This window comes from Bemisia tabaci, chromosome 3, assembly GCF_918797505.1.
Source record: "Bemisia tabaci chromosome 3, PGI_BMITA_v3".
Taxonomy (NCBI): Eukaryota; Metazoa; Arthropoda; class Insecta; order Hemiptera; family Aleyrodidae; genus Bemisia; species Bemisia tabaci.
This window is the reverse complement of record NC_092795.1, coordinates 25,829,602-25,849,546: the sequence shown is the minus strand read 5'-3', so window position 1 is coordinate 25,849,546 and position 19,945 is coordinate 25,829,602. Positions and strand designations below refer to the sequence as shown.

General features: G+C 42.4%; 1 protein-coding gene across 2 annotated transcripts in view; it reads left to right on the top strand.

Moving 5' to 3' along the window:
* The window catches only part of dpp (decapentaplegic morphogen), a 68,911-nt gene extending 49,364 nt beyond the window's left edge, over positions 1–19,547 (top strand). For both annotated transcript variants that reach the window (XM_019042499.2, XM_019042498.2), the window contains exons 2-3: positions 5,790–6,101; positions 13,629–19,547. In XM_019042499.2, the coding sequence (XP_018898044.2) occupies positions 5,801–6,101; positions 13,629–14,518 (1,191 nt within the window). In that variant the 5' untranslated portion in view covers positions 5,790–5,800 and the 3' untranslated portion in view covers positions 14,519–19,547. The remainder of the gene's footprint in view (positions 1–5,789; positions 6,102–13,628) is intronic.
* The last annotated feature ends 398 nt before the right edge of the window (positions 19,548–19,945 follow it).

Genomic DNA, 19,945 nt, shown 5'->3' with positions numbered 1-19,945 from the left:
CGATTCAGTATTTCGTGAGTTTAGCGCATAAAAATGGAAAATTGGCGACGCTGTACAGCCTAAACGAGGTTTCACTTCAAGTTGAAACTTTTCCCAGAAGTTTGCCTTACCATAAGCTTTCGTTTGAGCCTTGTCTCGTTGACCAACTCGGGTATAATAGTCTGTTGAACCATGACGATTCAGTATTTCGTGAGTTTAGCGCATAAAAATGGAAAATTGACAACGCTGTACAGTCTAAACGAGGTTTCACTTCAAGTTGAAACTTTTCCTGGAAGTTTGCCTTACCATAAGCTTTCGTTTGAGCCCTGTCCCGTTGACCAACTTGGGTGTACTAGTCTACTTATGCACCGGACTAATAGTCCAATATCCTTGATTTTAGCACATGAAACTGGAAAATTGGCAACGCTGTACAGCCTAAACCAGGGGTCACTTCAAGTTGAAACTTTGCATGGAAGTTTGCCTTACCATAGGCTTTCATTTGAGCACTGTCCGGTTGTTTATTGGATCTGTTAGCCGATACAATTAGACTATACGTCGTGCCAGGCCTAGGCGTGGTCATATTAGCGGGCGATATAATTATGATATCGATTTGCGGTTTGTGGCGTCCTTCCTCATATCGAGGGGGAAACTTTTTGAGGTACTTTTCAGTTCTTCACCCCCCCAGGGGGAGGGGGGGCGGGGGGCAACTCAAAAATTTCAAATGGCAACCCCCATCATGTGATACATCGTTAGAAAGAGCATGAAAAAAGAAAATTTTTGGCGCAAACCGGAAGTCGATCTGACCCCCCTGTCAAAAGTTAGGGGGGTCCAAAGGTTATTTAGGGGGTCCGTACCTTCATTTTTTAGGGTAGCTTCGGCGGCTCTTGGACATACCGTTTCTCTTTTCAAAGAGTCCTCGAATACTCCAAGTCTGATACCGAAGTCTTCATATTGCCCCCGGGCCACCACAGCCCCCCCGTAGGGGGGGATGGGCCTGTTACAATGAAACATTGCATTAAAATGCGAAAAGTCACAGAAGAGCTTCAAACTTAGCATCAAATCCGAGTGGAACTTCTTGCCGATGTTAACGCAAACGCAGCCTGCGACTTTAAAGTGAGTTTTCAAAACTCTTAGCCCCCTGCCCCCCTCATTTTTGGTTGCAGAGCGGGTAAAAACCGGGAAATTCACTACAAATAATGCCCAAAACTAATGTCCAACTTGAGGAGGACCCTTGAAACGTTGCGACCAGTCGGAGCATTGGAATACAAGGACTGCCACCCCCTTAAAGTACGGAAACATCCAAAACACCCCCGCTGCCCCCCTCATTTTTCGTTGCGGAGCGGGTGAAAACCGGGAAAATCGCCAGAAATGATGCCCGAAACCACTGTCCAACAAGACGAGGACCCTTGAAACGTCGCGACCAGGCGGAGCATTGAAATATAGGGACTGCCGCCCACTTTAAGGACGGAAACATCCATAAAACCCCCGCTGCCCCCCTCATTTTTCGTTGCAGAGCGGGTAAAAACCGGGAAAATCGCCAGAAATGATGAACCGGTTCTTACCAGCTCTGCAACGAAAAAAGAGGGGGGCAGCGGGGGTTTTATGGATGTTTCCGTCCTTAAAGTGGGCGGCAGTTCCTGTGTTGCAGTTCTCCGACTGAGCGCAACGTTTCAAGGGTTCTCGTCAAGTTCTACAGTGGTTTCGGGCATCATTTCTGGCGATTTTCCCGGTTTTTACCCGCTCCGCAACGAAAAATGAGGGGGGCAGCGGGGGTGTTTTGGATGTTTCCGTACTTTAAGGGGGTGGCAGTCCTTGTATTCCAATTCTCCGACTGATCGCAACGTTTCAAGGGTCCTCCTCAAGTTGGACATTAGTTTTGGGCATTATTTGTAGTGAATTTCCCGGTTTTTACCCGCTCTGCAACCAAAAATGAGGGGGGCAGGGGGCTAAGAGTTTTGAAAACTCACTTTAAAGTCGCAGGCTGCGTTTGCGTTAACATCGGCAAGAAGTTCCACTCGGATTTGATGCTAAGTTTGAAGCTCTTCTGTGACTTTTCGCATTTTAATGCAATGTTTCATTGTAACAGGCCCATCCCCCCCTACGGGGGGGCTTTGGTGGCCCGGGGGCAATATGAAGACTTCGGTATCAGACTTGGAGTATTCGAGGACTCTTTGAAAAGAGAAACGGTATGTCCAAGAGCCGCCGAAGCTACTCTAAAAAATGAAGGTACGGACCCCCTAAATAACCTTTGGACCCCCCTAACTTTTGACAGGGGGGTCAGATCGACTTCCGGTTTGCGCCAAAAATTTTCTTTTTTCATGCTCTTTCTAACGATGTATCACATGATGGGGGTTGCCATTTGAAATTTTTGAGTTGCCCCCCGCCCCCCCTCCCCCTGGGGGGGTGAAGAACTGAAAAGTACCTCAAAAAGTTTCCCCCTCGATATGAGGAAGGACGTCACAAACTGCAAATCGATATCATAATTAGAACTAAAGTTATGGCCAGTGGTGCGTAACTTTTGAATAACCCTGTATCACATCATGACAATTCAAAAATCTTAGCAGATTTTGACTTAGCCCTGCGCTTGAGCTTAAAGAGTCACTCTAGGCGAAAACATAGCACGATTCGAAGCGTTAAAACAGGATTTTGTCACAGCAATGAATTGCATGAGACCCAACAATCTATCCCTGTAAAAGCAATGCTTTTTAGTGGCCAAATCCTGTTTCCATCCCTCCGGATATTGCTAATTTTTTCGTTTCGTATGATATAACCTTCTAAAACTATTTTTTCATATCGTACATTTCTTTCTCCTTGACAACATTCCTAGTGTATGCGCTGAAACTTTCCTCCTCATCACGAGGAAAAACTTTACTTTCAATGAAACAAGTTTTACTTATTCGAAGCTCTTTTTCAATGAAGGTCGTAAAACTTTCTCAATGCTTGATGATTTTGTGGTTACCTCCTATTTTTATAGGTTTTTATCGACTAGGAGAGCTGCAAGGACTCGTCTTATAGGTACTGCCTTGCTAAGGAAGAACGCCGTATGAACATTCGAGAGTTGCCAAATTTCCTTCGATAAAACGTTCATTTTTAAGGAGACTAATGCACATTTTTCCTTCAAATTTTCAGGAACTTGAGGTAAAATTGTGAACAAATTGCTCTGAAAAATTAGAGGAAAAATATCCATAAGTTTACCAGGGAATTCGAGTTTTATCGAATGAAATTTGGCAACACCTGAAGGTTCATACGGCGTTTTTCCGTAGCACGGTAGTATAGGTCTTTCTCTAAAGCTCACCGAATGCCCGTTTGCAATTTGTTGGCGGTGGTGTAGGTAGCGATTGAGTGGGGGAAAGTTCGCAAGAGTTCCATACGTTTAAAATTTACTTTCCCGCGAGAATTTGACAGGAAACGCACAAACTGAGAGTTTGATGAGCCACCCCGGATGTTTCTGGGAACTTTCCCGTTCCTGTTCCAGGCACTCGATTAGTGGCGTGGCGTGCTTTGTGATGTATCGATTGATCTGCCATTTAAACTTATGGAAAAGGATCGATAGACAGGGTGTTCGCAGCGAACGCCTTACTAATCGATTCTTTACCGTAGCTTTCAAAGGAGAACTATCGATAATCGATCATTCACTCCTCGCCACTGTCACTGCTCTCTGCCTGTTTCTAGAGTACCTGCATACGGGAGAGTATTACCATCTCTGTGCCGCTCTCTGATTGGTTCATCAGTTTTAGGCCATCACAGAGCTCCAAAGTTGGCTCAATGTGAACAAACCCGACCGAGAGGAACATATATTATCGGCTGAGAAATGAATGGTAATCACACTCAAAGCTTAATTTTCGGCAAGTACTCATCAAAGTTCGATCTGAACTCAATTTAGAAGTTGGATATAAAACATTTCTATCACACCCAAAATCACGTCCAGAACTTTGTCGCTATCTTGAATATTTACATTGTGCCGAACTAGGAGCGGAGGGGTTGGGGCTTCTTCACATTGTTCCAACTTTGGGGCTCCATGATAGCCGACCAATCAGAGAGCGGCACACTTTTTCTGTAGTAAAATGATTGAGATGGCAATACTCTCCCGTATATAGGTACTCTAGACTCTCCAGTGCAGAAGTTTTGTCAACGCAAAAACTGAAACTCCTTATTATCAGTGGCTAAAATCGAGCTGAATCACTTCTGTATAAGCTGGGATGCATATCAGTACACTGAAAAAAAATTCTCGGCGTTTTTACCACGATCCGTTGGTACCTTTACCGTCTCACTTTTTTTTTTACCAATTATTGGTAATTTTATCAAGACAGACTGGTAAGCTTACCTTAAAACCGGTATTTTTACTGTTTTTTTTTCAGGTATAAGAATCCCACTTTTATTGGTAATCAATTCCCGGTAACTTTGCCATTTTATCTCGGTAATTCTACCACAGTCGATAAAAAATATTGGCGTTTATACCAAGGTCCAGTAAAATTACCGAGAAAGTTCAAGAATTTTACCGAGATTTCTCGGTAAAATTACCAATTCCATAAATGGTAATTTTACCAAGAAAAAACTGGGATCAAATAGAACCCTGGATTCTTGGTAATTTTACTCTTTTCTTAGTAAATACACCAAGATTTTTTTTTTTTTCAGTGTAACTAAAATCGAGCCGAATCGCTTCTGTAAAAGCTGGGATGCGATGCCAGCCCTCAGTAGAAATACTACCATCAGCACACATCTGACCATGGCTCTGACCTTGGTGCGTGACATTTAAAGGATGACTTACCTTCAAATCGAAAGCTTTAAAATGGTAGAATTCGGTGGGGTCTTCCCTGTACATATTTATGTAATCATGTCATCCGGGACATCTGAACAGGGTTGTTACCTGAAATTCGGTCCGGCTGCTCGAAGTGCTCCGGCACAGTGCTAACTGGGTAAGCGAAAGTTTCAGGCCTCTCATCCGCGTTCGCGGCGACCGCATCGGCTTGCTCAGGTCCTCGGGCGCTTTTTTGTGCGGCCCCGAACACCGCTGCCAACTGTGCTGTTGCCGATTTTTCGGCCTGTGCCGTCATTTCTTTGGACATGATTTTGTTCTGAGCTCTTGCGCACATCTTGCCCCGCGGTTGAATGGACGCTATTTTCTACGAATTGATTTTAAAAGGCGAGACATCGAGACTAGTGTTTGTACCTTACATTATGTTTTCAGATTTTTTATCGGAAAAAAATTTTCTGGTAAAGTTATGAATATTTTCCTTCCTATTTTTCAGATAATTTTGTTCGGAATTTCACCTGAAGATTCTGAGAATTTAAAGGGAAAATACTCATAGCTTTCCTCAAATATAAACGTGTTATCGAAGTAAATTTGACAACTCTCTAATGTTCACACGGCGTTCTTCCTTAGCACGGCAGTATGGTCTCCTCGTGCACGTCAAGTGATTTTAGGGTAAGCTAAAAAAAGGGGGGCTAGTTTTTTCATCGCAATGCCTAACTTGTTGTCCTACCTATAGTGGTCCCTCGGACGAAACCTTCAAAAGGAGTGCGTGACATTGCATCCACCTGCGATGCATCCACCCTTATCTAACTTCCTAACCTAACCTAACCCACTTAACCTAATCTAACCTAACCTAACCGAATCTAACTTAACCTAACCCAACCTAACCTAACCTAACCTAACCTAACCTAACCTAACGGCTGGGTGGATGCATCGCAGGTGGATGCAACGTCCCGAGCCCCTTCAAAGTAGTCATAAATCTTGTAACGAAATTGGCTTATTAGAGGTACACCTGTGTGAGTTTTTACTAACAACGTTGTGATTTTCGGTGTTTCAGGAGTGTGAACCATGCATGGACTGTTGCTTTTACTGGCGTTTATTGTGCTGACGCTAGAACCAGTGATGCGGGTTTCGGGCTCGCCGACCCCGGAATCCGCGGCCGTGATCGAAGCCAACCTCCTCTCATTACTCGGCATGTCGCGACGCCCCAAGATGGACCGCGAGAAACTCAGGCGCCGGGCTGCCATCCCCGCCGTCATGATGCAGCTATACAAACAGCAGACCAATCAGGAGCTCGACACAGCCACCCTCCCCCTCCCCGGCCGACACATCCGATCCGCCAACACAGTCACCACTTTCACGCACACAGGTGAGCACACATCGTCATTTTCATTCCAACTCGACACGGAAAAAATTAAATTTCTGATTTAACAATTCAATTGCTAAAAAAAGTGACTGCAATGTTTCAATGTAGAATTTACAACAAGATAATGCTACTATAACCACTCCCGTGGTTAAAGTAGCTTACAATAGTGGTTAAAGTAGCATTCTCTTGTTGTAAATTCTACATTGAAACATTAAGTCACTTTTTTTGGCAATTGAATTGTTAAATCAGCAATTTAATTATTTCCGTGCAACTCCAACAACAGGGCGGCATGAAATAAGAGGAACCTATAAGTTTCTATTCAGAAAATTGACAATGCCACGATGAAAATCAGCAATAATAATGTTTTTACTTCATCGGCACGATAGGCAACGCCGAATTTCAGTCACGGTGCAAGAGAAACAAGCGAAGCTCCCGTAGATAGTTTCGATCGCGATAAACTCTCATTGTAACTTTTGGATGCAACTATTCGGACTCCATGGATGTCCGTGTTGCATACTCACATATATGAAGGCGTCAGGCACTCATCACTGTACCCACGTCCCGTACCCCGTACCGCCGCACATAATGGGTCGAGTCAATAGGAGAGGTCGGACATACTTTAAAAACTTTACAAGGGTATATCTTCATCAATATGAAATGTTGGTGTTTTAAAAGTGGATTCATTGGTTTTTTCGTAACATTTTCTGTGAAAAGCATCCATTAAAATTAAAATTAAAATTCTGACGAGGTAAACGTAATATTTCACAATTTTTGTCAAAAAATTCATGTCCGACTTCTTCCAAAGACTCTTTTCACTGTGCGCCGAGGCTTACCGCCAACGGCGGGCTTTTCTGCAAGGTTCCAAAATGGCTCAGCGCTTTCCATTTTTCGTTTTTACGTCATTGCCAACTTTTAACTTTTAAATTCTAGTCTAAAGTTGGCTGCAGGTGCTTAACACAAAGCCATTAAAAACCGAAAAAAAAACTTTTAAATTCTTAAGTTTTTACCGGCGTAGCTTTTCTCTGATTGAATATGCGTTAGGATTAAAACCTCCGAACTTCTGGATAACCAGACACTTTTATGTTTTCTATACATTTTGACCGCGCCACGCGGTAGCAATGAAAAAAAATACCTGCAATCATCCCCTGCTTGTATGAAGTGAAAAAGCTTGAGATTCAATTCATCGTGCATAAAGTACCACGGTGTCAATTCAGGAGGATTGTGATTTCGAGAGCTTAAATTGAAATCGTACGTAGGAACCAGGGCCGTATTAAGGGGGTGGCCACATGGGCCGCGGTCCATGGCGGCAAATCTAAGGGGCGGCAAAAATTTGCGATTTTTTAAAGTTTGGGTATAAAAAAAAATGGACTTTATAAAAAAAAATTACAAACGAGAATAGGCGTCAAAATCTCTCATTTCCTGAGAGTATAGTAATTTCTGATTTTATCGTCTCTTAGTGATACAAGAGACATCACCCTCAATAAGTCGAGTTACGAGAGAAACCAAACACGCAATTTGGCCTAGAACGCCTAGGCGCGACTTAAAGAGAAATGATACCGAGGACTTGAGATGAAAAGGAGAAGTCCTCGGCGCGGCGATCGGCATGATGTAACACATATTAGCGCCTCAAGACTGCACGAATACTTCACGCATTGCATCAAACACAGTTCGGTCATTGCGGTTAGCGTGAAACGGATAGCGCCTACAAGAATGGATGGATACTTCAAGCATTCCGCCAAAGACAGTGCGGTCAGCGTGAAACGCATAGCGCCTACAAGACCGCGTGAATACTTCACACATTGCGTACAATACGGTGCGGTCTGCGCGGCGCGGCGGCGGAAGTTAAAATTATTGAACCATATTTATGTTTGTTCTTTCATAATTTTTTCGTTCATCTCTTATGAATGGAAGGCCTTGTCCACACAAAGATAGGATTACGGAACTGAACTTTCGCGCAAAGTTTCGTGAACTTTTGCTAGAAGTGTTGACAGGGCTCTCCTAAAAAATGTGTTCAACACGAGTAAGTGCGTTTTATGCACCCCTCCCCTCCGGCACGTTCATTTGATGACTTTTATCGAGTTTCAAAACGAATGAGAGGGGGGCGGCAAAATATAGGCGGCCCATGGGCGGCAAGTAGCTGAATCCGGCCCTGGTAGGAACTCATGGCCTAAGAAAATTTGATATTGTTATTGTTCGACTGTGTGTATGAATTCTGACAACCCATCCTCTGCACGTATGGCATTGATGTAAAAAATCATCAATTTTCCAAAAATTGTCACGAAACATTTTAATGCAAGTAATAGGACGGTCGACAAAAGGAAAATGAAAAGCAGAAATCCCCCAAAAATTGTCGGTATGAAACACGCGTCTACTAACGAAGGAAAGGTGTAATTTCGCAGCGTTTAAATTCAATAAAGTATGTATGATTTTGACTCCTTTCAATGAGAGTGCAATAATAAGTCATTAGAAAAGGTGCGAATAAAAATCAAGTAGCTTATTTATCTTCCGAAAGTTCGAGTCAATAACGATATATTCAACAAAAACTACAGAGATTTGGTTCTAGGCTAGAGAGTGACGCCATAATTTGAGAAATTTATTAATTTGAAAGAGACCCCGCCCCCTTGTTTGATCCGGCATGGAACTGAACTTTTAGTTTTAATCATAGTCCAATTCTAGAGAGACAGAGCGTCGAGAAATACTTTAACTCAAAGTCCTCCTATACTGGTTCAACACGTGGTTATTGAAATTATGTCGATTTCAGACGGCAAGTAGCAGAGAGACTCTGTGCTAATGGTCTCGCATAGAGTTAGACGTTGACGTATATATTAGGACTTACTTATGATTGATCCCGTGTTGAGCAATCCCAAATGAAATCAACGGTCTTGTTGACAAACAAGTCTTATTCTCAAAAGTTGCTTCATCAAATGTACAAGTTGACATTTATCATTCATCGTTAGGCAATGATGAGTTGTCCGCTATGAGGAAATATGAAATCCTGGAGAGTAACGTTTGTCTCGACCGCTTCTAATACATACCTAAATAAATCACAAGATTATGATCTCAGGGATATTTTTTCCTTCAGAATATCTGGACTAGAAATCATAACACCCACATTCCTCTTGGATGGGGGAACCGGGGAACCCTTTCGCCAAAATTGACGAACTAAGATTTCACCCCTTCAGGCGTTCGATACATGGGCTTTTCAACAATTATGTATGAAAGAACTGGCATTAATATATTTTTGACTTTGCTAGTACCACCCTATTTTGTTTCTCGAGCAACCCCGACTCTGAATGAATCCGTCTACAGGATGTCCCAGAGCACCCGTACCAGGCCTTTTTCTCGGTTGATTTTTGTCGGACGAAGTCGGGGACCGCGGGATTGAATAGGGGATCGACCCCTAGGAATCCGAATTTCATGGTCTCAAAAATGGAGGGCACAATTTCCCCCGACTTTTGAAATGTTGCCTTCTCCATTGCTCCTTGGGAGGGTAGGGGGGCTTCGGGACCATAAAAATCGGATTCCTTGGGGTCAATTACCTGGTGAACCACCTTTATCCGGAGAATCTGCGTCAATTTTTGACCGAAGGGAACTTATGGAGGGGGCCACCGTCTTTCTCTTCAAGGAATCATTTTTGGGCGTAAAGTGGTCCGATTTGGAATTTTTAGGGGTCGTTTTCACGTGAACTTTTCTGTCCTTTTCAATTCCAATGAAATCTAATCGAAATTCGATCGAGAACCCCGAATTTTAAGATCGTGATCCCCCCTTTACCCCCCAAGGGGTGCCGGGGGATTTTTGAGATCATGAAATTCGGATTCCTTGGGGTCGATTCCCTTCAATTCCGAGGTCCGCGACTTCATCCGACCTAAATCAACCGAGAAAAAAGCTTGGTTCGGGTGCTCTGGGACACCCTGTGTATTCTGAACAACTCTCAAAGTTCTTATGCACATAAAAATTGTTGGCCTCAGCGAAAAAGAGGTTCAGCGGTGCCTTCCCCAGCCTTCTCTTTAGGCAGCAATGGAAATTAGGGTATCGAAGAGCCCTTTTGAGGCATTCAGTTCGAGCAGAGACAAGGAGAGGCCCTCCATTAACCTCTCAACCTCTTGGCGATAGGTGGAAACTTTTACCTCTGGAGATTCAATATTTTGTTATGGAGAATCCTTGGACAGCAACAGTTATCACAATTATTTTGGTTATTGACCTATCCACTTGATGTTGATGAGCTTCGGGTGACGCAATTTGTGTCAAACAATTAGTGTACGAACTTCACCCTCTTATCCCCTACGAAATGCTCAACGTGAATGTTGGAGTCACGGAAGTATAAGCTTCGATCCACCATTGCCAAGATACCGATGGAGAGTCCTTGTCCGTTAAGTTTGAGCGTGGAGGGCCGAAAATCTATGTAAAGCGTGGAGTTTGGGCCCTGTGTGCGCATACTGTCCACTCGGCAGTCCTATTGGTCACGACAGAATCAATGCACCACCACCAAGAGCCTGAACCAGAATTCGCAGCGTCAAGCGAACCGAGTCCATCGGAAGCTCTACGTGAGCTTTCTATCGCTCTGGACGGAATAACATCGGTGGCTCGTGCCAAAATTTAGATTCTTCTCTTTTCGCTTGAATCCGTCCAATCGCGCACTGGGTGAGGGAGGAAGGACGAGATGTGAGCGGGGGAAAGACATCATCCAAGCCGCTGTTGTTATTTACATCCAGGACACATTTATTCGATCTCATCTCGTACATAAATCGTAATTGAAAACACTCGTGGAAGGAATGCATCAACTTTAACCGCATTCCAGCGTGCAACCCGACTTATCACCGCTTCGGTCATCCTCTTCCCTCACTCATAGCCCGACCTTGTTTCTTTTCAATATATACGAATATTTTCTCGTCTTTTCTCGAAGTTGCGTTTCCTCCAAATGTTTCTGTGCCACTTGTCGAATGAATCGCAGCCCGCCATATTTGATGGGACACGGGATCAATAGGGCCAGAGACGATACATTTTAAAGACCCTCTTTGATGATTTGGACGTACTTCTGTCAAACGGAACTACGTACATTATGACGTGAGCCCTGTTATGCATATATTCTTATGAGTCTCAGGGCTCATATCTTCATGCACACACTGAAAAAAAAATCTCGGTACATTTACTAAGAAATGAGTAAAATTACCATGAATTCAGGGTTCTATTTGATCCCAGTTTTTTCTTGGTCAAATTACCATTTATGGAATTGGTAATTTTACCGAGAAATCTCGGTAAAATTATTGAGCTTTCTCGGTAATTTTACTGGGCCTTGGTAAAAACGCCAAAATTTTTTATCGACTGTGGTAGAATTATCGAGATAAAATGGCAAAGTTACCGGGAATGGATTACCAATAAAAGTGGTATTCTTACCTGAAAAAAAAAAACAGTAAAAATACCGGTTTTTAGGTAAGCTTACCAGTTAGTCTTGGTAAAATTACCAATAATTGGTAAAAAAAAGTGAGATTGTAAAGGTACCAACGGACCTTGGTAAAACCGCCGAGAATTTTTTTCAGTGCACTGTTCCGTTTGGCAGAAATACGTACATTTAAGCAACGTAATCGAGCGAGGCAAAAGTTGGGTTCTGAACCCATTCGCGCATTGCTCAAGCATTATGCAAGCCTCGGTTTTCTTCCCGTGGGCGGTTCCGATGGTTATGCTGATCGAGACCACCGGTGAATTGGAGACGATGATTCTCCCACCCAGCTTTTAATCCGCACAATTGAAGTCATTTTGCGGGAATTTTGTCCATTTTTGCTGCGCGAAACAGCCGCAAAAACAGACTTCAGCGGCGCAGTTCATGGTTGTCATGTGCGAATGTTCCAACGTATCGGAATGCCCATGTTCCTCTCCATTTTTTCCTACCTATCATCAAAATAATCTTGTTGGGGCTTTCCTCTCCTCCCTTCGGTAAATATAACTTAATGCTTGAAATTTCCTCGCTCACCGGCCGGCTGGGTCAAAGTTTTGCTTAGCTTGGAATTCCACAGCCGATCGACCACTCCTTCATTTCGTATCCATTTTGCTGTGAAAAAACCTCGCATGAGCCCCCAAGGAATTGTCAAATTTCTTTGGATGAAACACGAAATTTCTGGGAAAGTTGCGAATATTTTTCCTCCAGTTTTTCACAGAATTTTATTCGCAAATCGATCAGTAGTTTCTGAGCATTTCAAGGAGAAATACTCTCGATATTTTTCAAAAATAAATGTTTTATCGAGAAAAATTTGGCAACCCCCGAATGTCAATAGGACTTTTTCCCTCGGCGTTTGTCGTGGCCCATCGCCCTGGCATTCGTTGAATTCGACGATAAGTTCCAAGTGTTGTATGGTAATCGGAAAATGTCACCGCATTAAGCTCGTTGGGACACAGTGACATAAACGGCGGAGGTATGTAAGTGGGCTGCGTCGGGAGAAAGGATCGTAAGTCCGAATTGACTCGAGTCTTGGGATCAAACGGAGAAAGGCATTGCCATGGCTCATTTTGAATGGAGATAGATGCTTTTTCCTCGACGTCGTTCGAGTAATATCGCTGTAATGACTCGCGACTTGCGGCGCGGCTTCATTTCCATACGGCCTTGGCTCCTATCATATTTCTGTTTTCACGATCGATGAAAGGCACTCGACACTTAAAGCTTCACTATCAAAGGTGTATACATGAATAAAATCAGTCTGCTTCAACTCTCACAGTCAAAAAGCTCTCTCCTGGTCAACTGTCATTCCCTGTTTGGCGTTTCTGCATTGAGAAAGGCCCCAATTAACAGGGATTTACCATTTAGACACACTAGACTTCGTATCATATCCACAAAGTTTCCCCCCCCTACCCTCTCAATTAAACATTTTTGATTCCATCGTTGGTTATTTTCTTATGGCTAAATCTATAGAGGTTCTTCAATTTTCCCTTATGACCTGTATGCCGCACCAATTGCCTCAAATTGCGTTTAAGCGGAGTTAAAGAAGAGAATGATAGAAAATTAAAGTCCCAACATCTTCTTATTCTGTTTTCAAAGGAAAGGGATGATCTTCAACGTAGATTATGGCATAGATTCCAAACCCCTCACCCCCCTGGGTACGCTTTCCATTGCCCTCTCTCCTCTCGGGAGCAGTGGCTACTTCCGCAAGTTTGCAACACCGTTTTCCTCTATAATTTGCAATCCCCAAAAATCTGCCGGCATGGGTCATGGTCCATGTGGCCCATGTGCCCCCTCCCCCTCCTCTAAATCCGACCCTCCGAAGTCCCAGTGTTGCTACCATCCAATAATCGCCACCGCCTAAGGGGTTCGAAAAAATCTCTTAAATTCTTTTATTAATCACACAACTTAACATTAAGGTTTTTTATCGTTTCTTCTTTTAAATTTTTATTGTTTCCGACTGAAAATGACTCAGTTTTGAGTCGAAACGTCTCGGGTTTCATTAATTGTGTATTTTTAGCCTTGTTTCCCGTTTTTTCATCCTTGTTTTTCCACTAAAGATTGCATGATACTAATGAATGGCGATTGCTTCTCTGTTCCAGACAGCGCCTTGGACGCCAGGTTCACGAACGAGAGGTTCCGACTGCAGTTCGACGTTTCGACGCTTCCGGAAACGGAGAAAGTGACGGGAGCCGAGCTGAGACTGAGCGTGGCGCCCCGGAAAGGGGAGGAAGACGACGCCTCACCCTCGCCCTCGCAGCGATACCAAAGAGTCCAAGCCCTGGAGATCATGAAGCCGGGGGTGAAGGGGAAGTCGCGGGCGATCCTCCGCTCCATCGACTCGAAGGTGGTGGACCTCTGGACGAGCGAGAGCGTGGCGCTGGACCTCATGCCGGCCGTGGAGCGGTGGCGCAGCGCCAAGGACGAGAACTACGGCATCATCATCGACATTCGGTCGGCGAGCGGCGAGAGGGTCTCCAACTCGTCGATTAGGTTAAGGCGCTCGCTGGAGACGCACGAAAGCGAGTCGGACTGGCGGCCGGTGGAGCCGCTGCTCCTCGTCTACTCGGACGACGGGCGGAACAACCAAAGAAGAGTGGAGGATCTGGTCAACAGGCGGAAGCGGGCCGCGGCGGCCGCTACTGCGGATAGGAAGCGCCGCAGAAAAAACGGCTGGGACATCTGCCGACGGCGAAGGCTCTACGTGGACTTCGCCGACGTCGGCTGGAACGATTGGATCGTCGCGCCCTCCGGCTACGACGCCTTCTACTGCGCCGGCGACTGTCCTTTCCCTCTGCCCGACCACCTCAACACGACCAATCACGCCGTCGTCCAAACCTTAGTCAATTCTGTTAATCCTAATCTCGTACCAAAAGCCTGCTGTGTCCCCACCACCCTTCAAACCGTATCCATGCTCTACTTGGACGAACACGGCCGGACCGTTCTCAAGACCTACGCCGATATGGCCGTTGAAGGCTGCGGCTGCCGCTAGTCACTGTGCACCTCCCATGCAGCAGGCTAATTATTCAAATCGATAGATAAAGCAATAGACAAGGAAGACAAAAGAAATTGGAGCGATCCTATTTGTGGAAACGGGTGGTTGGAACTTATAAGGGGAGGAAGGAAGTAGACTAACTTAACTAGCGACAACCCTTGAGGAACTCTTTAGTTATACTATATTTTCCCCTCAGCCTACAAGAACCGCTCGTTTCCACCGGTGGGATCGTTTCATTCTCATTTTGTCTTCATTGTCCAGAGCTTTGTTTATCAATTTCAATAATCAACCCTCAGAAGACTCGTCAACCAACCGTCCTTGCTCGGGCGAAAGCAGGTGTACATTTCAATGTCACAAAACTCCACTCGCTTATTGCATTTCTATTTCTAAGAATTGCGCGCAAAAGTCAGCATAACTGAGCAAAATCTGCCAAGTCATATTTTTGCAAAAAATGTAATTGCTTTAGTCGATGTTGTAGCCTTGAAATAGAGCAACGTTCCTTTGTCTTGGAAACGACGGAGCAAGACACTAGGCATCATCAATTGTCATGAAGAAAATGTTGAAAAAAGCTTCTCAGCGAAGAAAAAAATGTATCTCGTCTGCTATGCTCTCCGTTTTTTCAATGCGAAATGAGTCAGCGGTACCCATTTTGTAACCCATTCATCGAGAGTATCGAGTAAACTGAGCTTCGGGGAATTTTTCCTGATATTTTGAAACCCGTAATGGCATAGGACCCCTGTTTTAAAAATGCCAAAAATGAGACCAGCTTGAAACGATATTTTTGGCGGGCTCCGGCCCTGATGACGTAGCCAGGCGAGGCAAACGGCGTTTGATGATTGGCTGAACTCAGCTCTAGGCTTCGCCTTGTTTCGTTAACTCGATTGTCCGTTTTTAATTGGTCGGATTTGGATAAGCTTTTTCTCCCCTTAGAGGTGTTTTTTGTAACTTTTCAATGAACTTGTGATTTTTCACATTAAACAGAGGTAAAACTGCACTATAGGCCTGTAAAAATTTCTCGCCACTGCCCCCTTTTGAAGATTCATTTACAGCATAGTTACTTCATTCACATACACTGTATTCTCGAATGCTCTTCCATGTACTTTCTCCTCCTTTCTCATGAAACCTCCATGTGTAAATGATTGTAATAGGTCACTCAATGATCGTAATAGGTCACTCTTGTTATAATTCTAGTTTTTGAGACTGTAAAAATGCGTACCTCCACGATGAGCCGCACCATTTGACGTAGCTTTCATACATACCCGTAGGCGAAATTGCTCAGTCCAGAGACTACGCAACTTTTTTGTACCATCCGTGGACAGGTCATTCCCGTTGGTTGCCCAGTCCGCCGAACCGGCCGACGTTACTGCCCATTCCGAGAACTAGGCAACCAGTTCGCGGACTGTCCGGTCAAAAGTCTGAAAATTTCGCCAACGGGCCGGTCGTTAATTTTAAATACAATCCGTATGCAAATCGACGAATATCCACCACTAACCGACTTCTGGCGTATTATTCGCGAGATTTTGAAAGAAACCGAAACCATCAAAACGATTTACCAGATATGTATATGAATTATATAGTTTGTTTTTTTTTATGTATTTTTTTCTAAAGTTCTTGATACAAATTTACGAGTTTTTAAAATTTTGCTTATATTTTTAATGAGCTTGTTGCATTTTCAAAAATTGAAGGGCAGCTCTGCTTTACAAAGGCTAGGCTGAGTCAACTGTAGCACTTCGATGCAACTATTCGTGCTACACGCATGTGCGTGTTGCATGTTCATAATTGAAGGCGCTTTCGCTTTTCTCACTTCTTCAGAGATATACGTGACTCGTCAGCTGTAGCACCCGAAAAACAGAGTACCTTCGATGGCCATCTTAATTATCTCACTGCAAAAAAAGTGCTGCCCTCTAGTTGGTCCACGAATTTTAGGCGCTCATGGATTTTCTAATTTCCAACTTCTCAAATAATTTCTAAACAAAATTAAAGGATATTTTCGCCGATAATTTTTCTTTTTCTGCAAGTTTCATTCATCTCTCCCCCGATAAAACAAATTTCTTTTGGTAGGCTTTGTTCATTCGGCTACCGGAATTGTTAACCCAAACAAAACAAAAAAATTCATTAGGAACTCCTGAAATAAATTGAAAAAAATAAATTGTACACTTGTTTAACGTAGCCTGCAAATTTTAAAAATTGTATCGGTTTTCATTTTGATACTTCTAAGTTTCATCAAGAATTCTGAGAAATATACGTCAGAAATCGGTCAGTGGGGGATCGGTTCGTCGGTTAAGGATTGCAGCTAAAATTAATGATCCGCCCGAAGAGTACTCCCTTCAGTGGCAAGACGTGAATGATCGATTATCGATATAATCTCGTTTGAAGCTACGGTAAAGAATCGATTAATAAGGCGTTCGTTGCGAACACCCTGTCTATCGATCCTTTTCCATAAGTTTAAATGGCAGATTAATCGATATATCGCAAAGCACGCCACGCCATTGACTCCCTTTCGAGGATTCATCGAAATTATCCGACCAACTAGTCAAAGTCTAACAATCTATTATTAGTTGTTTCATTGAGTATGTTAGGCAACTCATTTTCTTTCCTCTATCATTCTAAATTCCAATACATACAATCTTGAGTGATCTACCTGCCTTTTGTCTAATTGAAGCATATTCACTTTGCGTGCCTTGAACTGACAATCTGATTAAGACTGAATATTTAGTGCCTGTTCTTAATTTTAATGTTGTGAAACGTAATTGCGTTCGCAATCAGCGCTGCTTGACGGCAAAATAATTTGTCGGCTGATCGATGTGTTTCTGTATTGTGTCAATTAAAATAGGAAAGAAATAAAATTTTCACGCCGGAGTCTTAACTTAATAATCGTTTCAGAATGTGGTAGAACAAAAACAGACTGCGCAGGGTTTACGACGGAAGGGTGCAACCCACATCACAAACATGTTGACGTTTTAAACACCCTCAAAATTCATATCTCAGGCATCATTGAATGCATTGGCATATTTTTTTTTTCATGTGCTGTCCACCAAACAACGCTGAATCGAATGAAAGTTTTTTTTTTTTTTTCTCACGATATTTTTTCTTTCTATGTCTTGAAGCAACTGCGAAGACAGACGGGGTCCAGCGATTTGGCAACGCCGGATTTCCTCCATTTAATCCTATGTGAAATAATCGATTGTTGTGGGAGCACCTCGCCCCTCCAAGAATCGATACATTCCCATAAGTGTAAATGGAGAAAAAACAATGTTACCAATTTGCTAGATCCGCCAATGTGCGAAGAGGACTGTGCAAATTAATCGTACATTATATCTTCTCTGATTTTTACCGTCCAGCGGAAAAGCCTCTCTGACCAGTAGCGCGGCTTATTCTAGAGTATGACACCAAAATAAAAATAGGTGTATTTTTAGTTTGTATAAAGTTTGCAAATACCTCTGTACATCCAAGAAATGTCTTATGTATAAAATTAATAATTAATTTTACTATGCTCTGTGATTTTCCCATAAAGTTGTATATATGTAATTAGGCACTCACTTGAAATGGAGAAAATGTGATCTCTTTTACGTTCTAATTCAGCTCAAACTATATTACCAATCTTTGTCAGTAACAAATCAAGCAGATTATTCTATTCGGCTTTCGCGTTTCTTGTAGGCTGATGACATAACGTCTCGCCTTTTTGAACGCATGTAAAACAGTCTATATAAAACGAGGCAGGCTGCCTCGCCTAAAATTGACAATTTAAAATGTACTTAGATGGAGGATGAGCAATGTTTTCAATTTTCCAGAACCACTTCTGCTCTTCATTATTGAGTGTCATCTATTTTATGATCATCACTTTTATAATGAAGTATATCAGAGGACTCAAAACACATATCTGATAACTCTGGTAAATGTAATTTTTTTGCTCATTTTTTGTTAATTCTGTTTAGTAAGTACTTTTATAAAGACCGTACTTGCGTCCAGCTTATTACACAGAATGGAAATAAATGAAAACCTTTCAAGGTTAAAAATAAGCTTTTCATCCCGCTAAAATATGCATTCGTCAAACCTGTTGATCTTCCTCAAACTTGGCTGTAAGTAGCCTCAAGTAGGCACACACCAAAATAGTAGTGCGATAAAAACTTGTAAAATACACCAAAGAATCCTTGTATATTTTCTGGTATTTTAGTTCAAGGTTATAGAAATATGACCAAATGCACAACCAACCGAAAGGTAACTTCGGTTAGTGGGAAGTTTTCGGTGGTGGTAGCCGAATTTTTTATTTACTTGACTCAAGACCCATTTCATAAAGATCAGAACATTGAAGCTACCTAACTCTGTTTTCAATAATTTTATATTTTTGTTTACATAATTCAAGTGATCCATATCATAAATAAACTATAACTTTGCGGTATCAGCAATAAGAGTCCGATTAGAACAATTATTCCAATGGTTTAAGGGTCATTTCTAAGCAATCGTAGTGACACGCCTCTCATCATAAATGATCTATTTTGAGCAGCCTTGTAAAGATCCTTACACTCGCCGGATGACACCCGAAATTTTCGATTGCTGAGTATTTCTCTTCCAATCTCCATTATTAGTAATTCCGATCTTCATTAATGGTAATGCTCCAGAAGTACGTCTATTCTCCTTCTGCTTTGTTACCATATATGGCAGAATTGAGCAAGAACTGAATCGTATAATAATCCATGTAACTTTCTGTAAAGGAATTTTTGTATATTATCTGTACAATTTGTTAATAAATCTGAATTTGTATAAAGTTTGTACAGTGTTATTTTTTGTATTGCTTTTACAATTTACATATTATATTGTTCAAACTTCCACCCTCAGTGATCTGTACCTAATCATCTTCAATCTTGTACAGAAAGGTTTTCTATGTTCATGTTGTAAAGAAAGATTCTGTTTGTATACTTTTAATCTATAAGATTTTAGACTGTATATGATGAATGTAAGAAGACCCTTAACTCTCTTTATAGTTTGAAGACGAGTATAAAATAAAGTGACTCATTTGAAAAGATAACTTTGGTTTTACTCATTTTATTGAACACTTTTCCTCCTTTCCATTGTCTTTTTTTAAAGGATGTTCACTTGCTCATTGCGAGGAATGATATCAAAGCCGATCATGGTGAAGACAAATGATTACACTGTACAATTTCTTCCAAAGAAAAAAGAAGATTAAAAATAAACTTCTCAAAGATCACAGATTTTTTTCCTCTTTTTTTTCTTTTGCCATGCTCAGAGACGAAGCCCTGTTATCATTTTTATAATAGAGCTTCATGGAGACCGAATACATGTATATCAACGGTGTAAATTCACAACCACGTATTTCAGTAGGGATGCGACGTTGCAGACTTCCTGTCATGCTTATCTTTTAAATGGAAAATTACTCAACAGCATTTCTTTAACTGGCGTGATTTT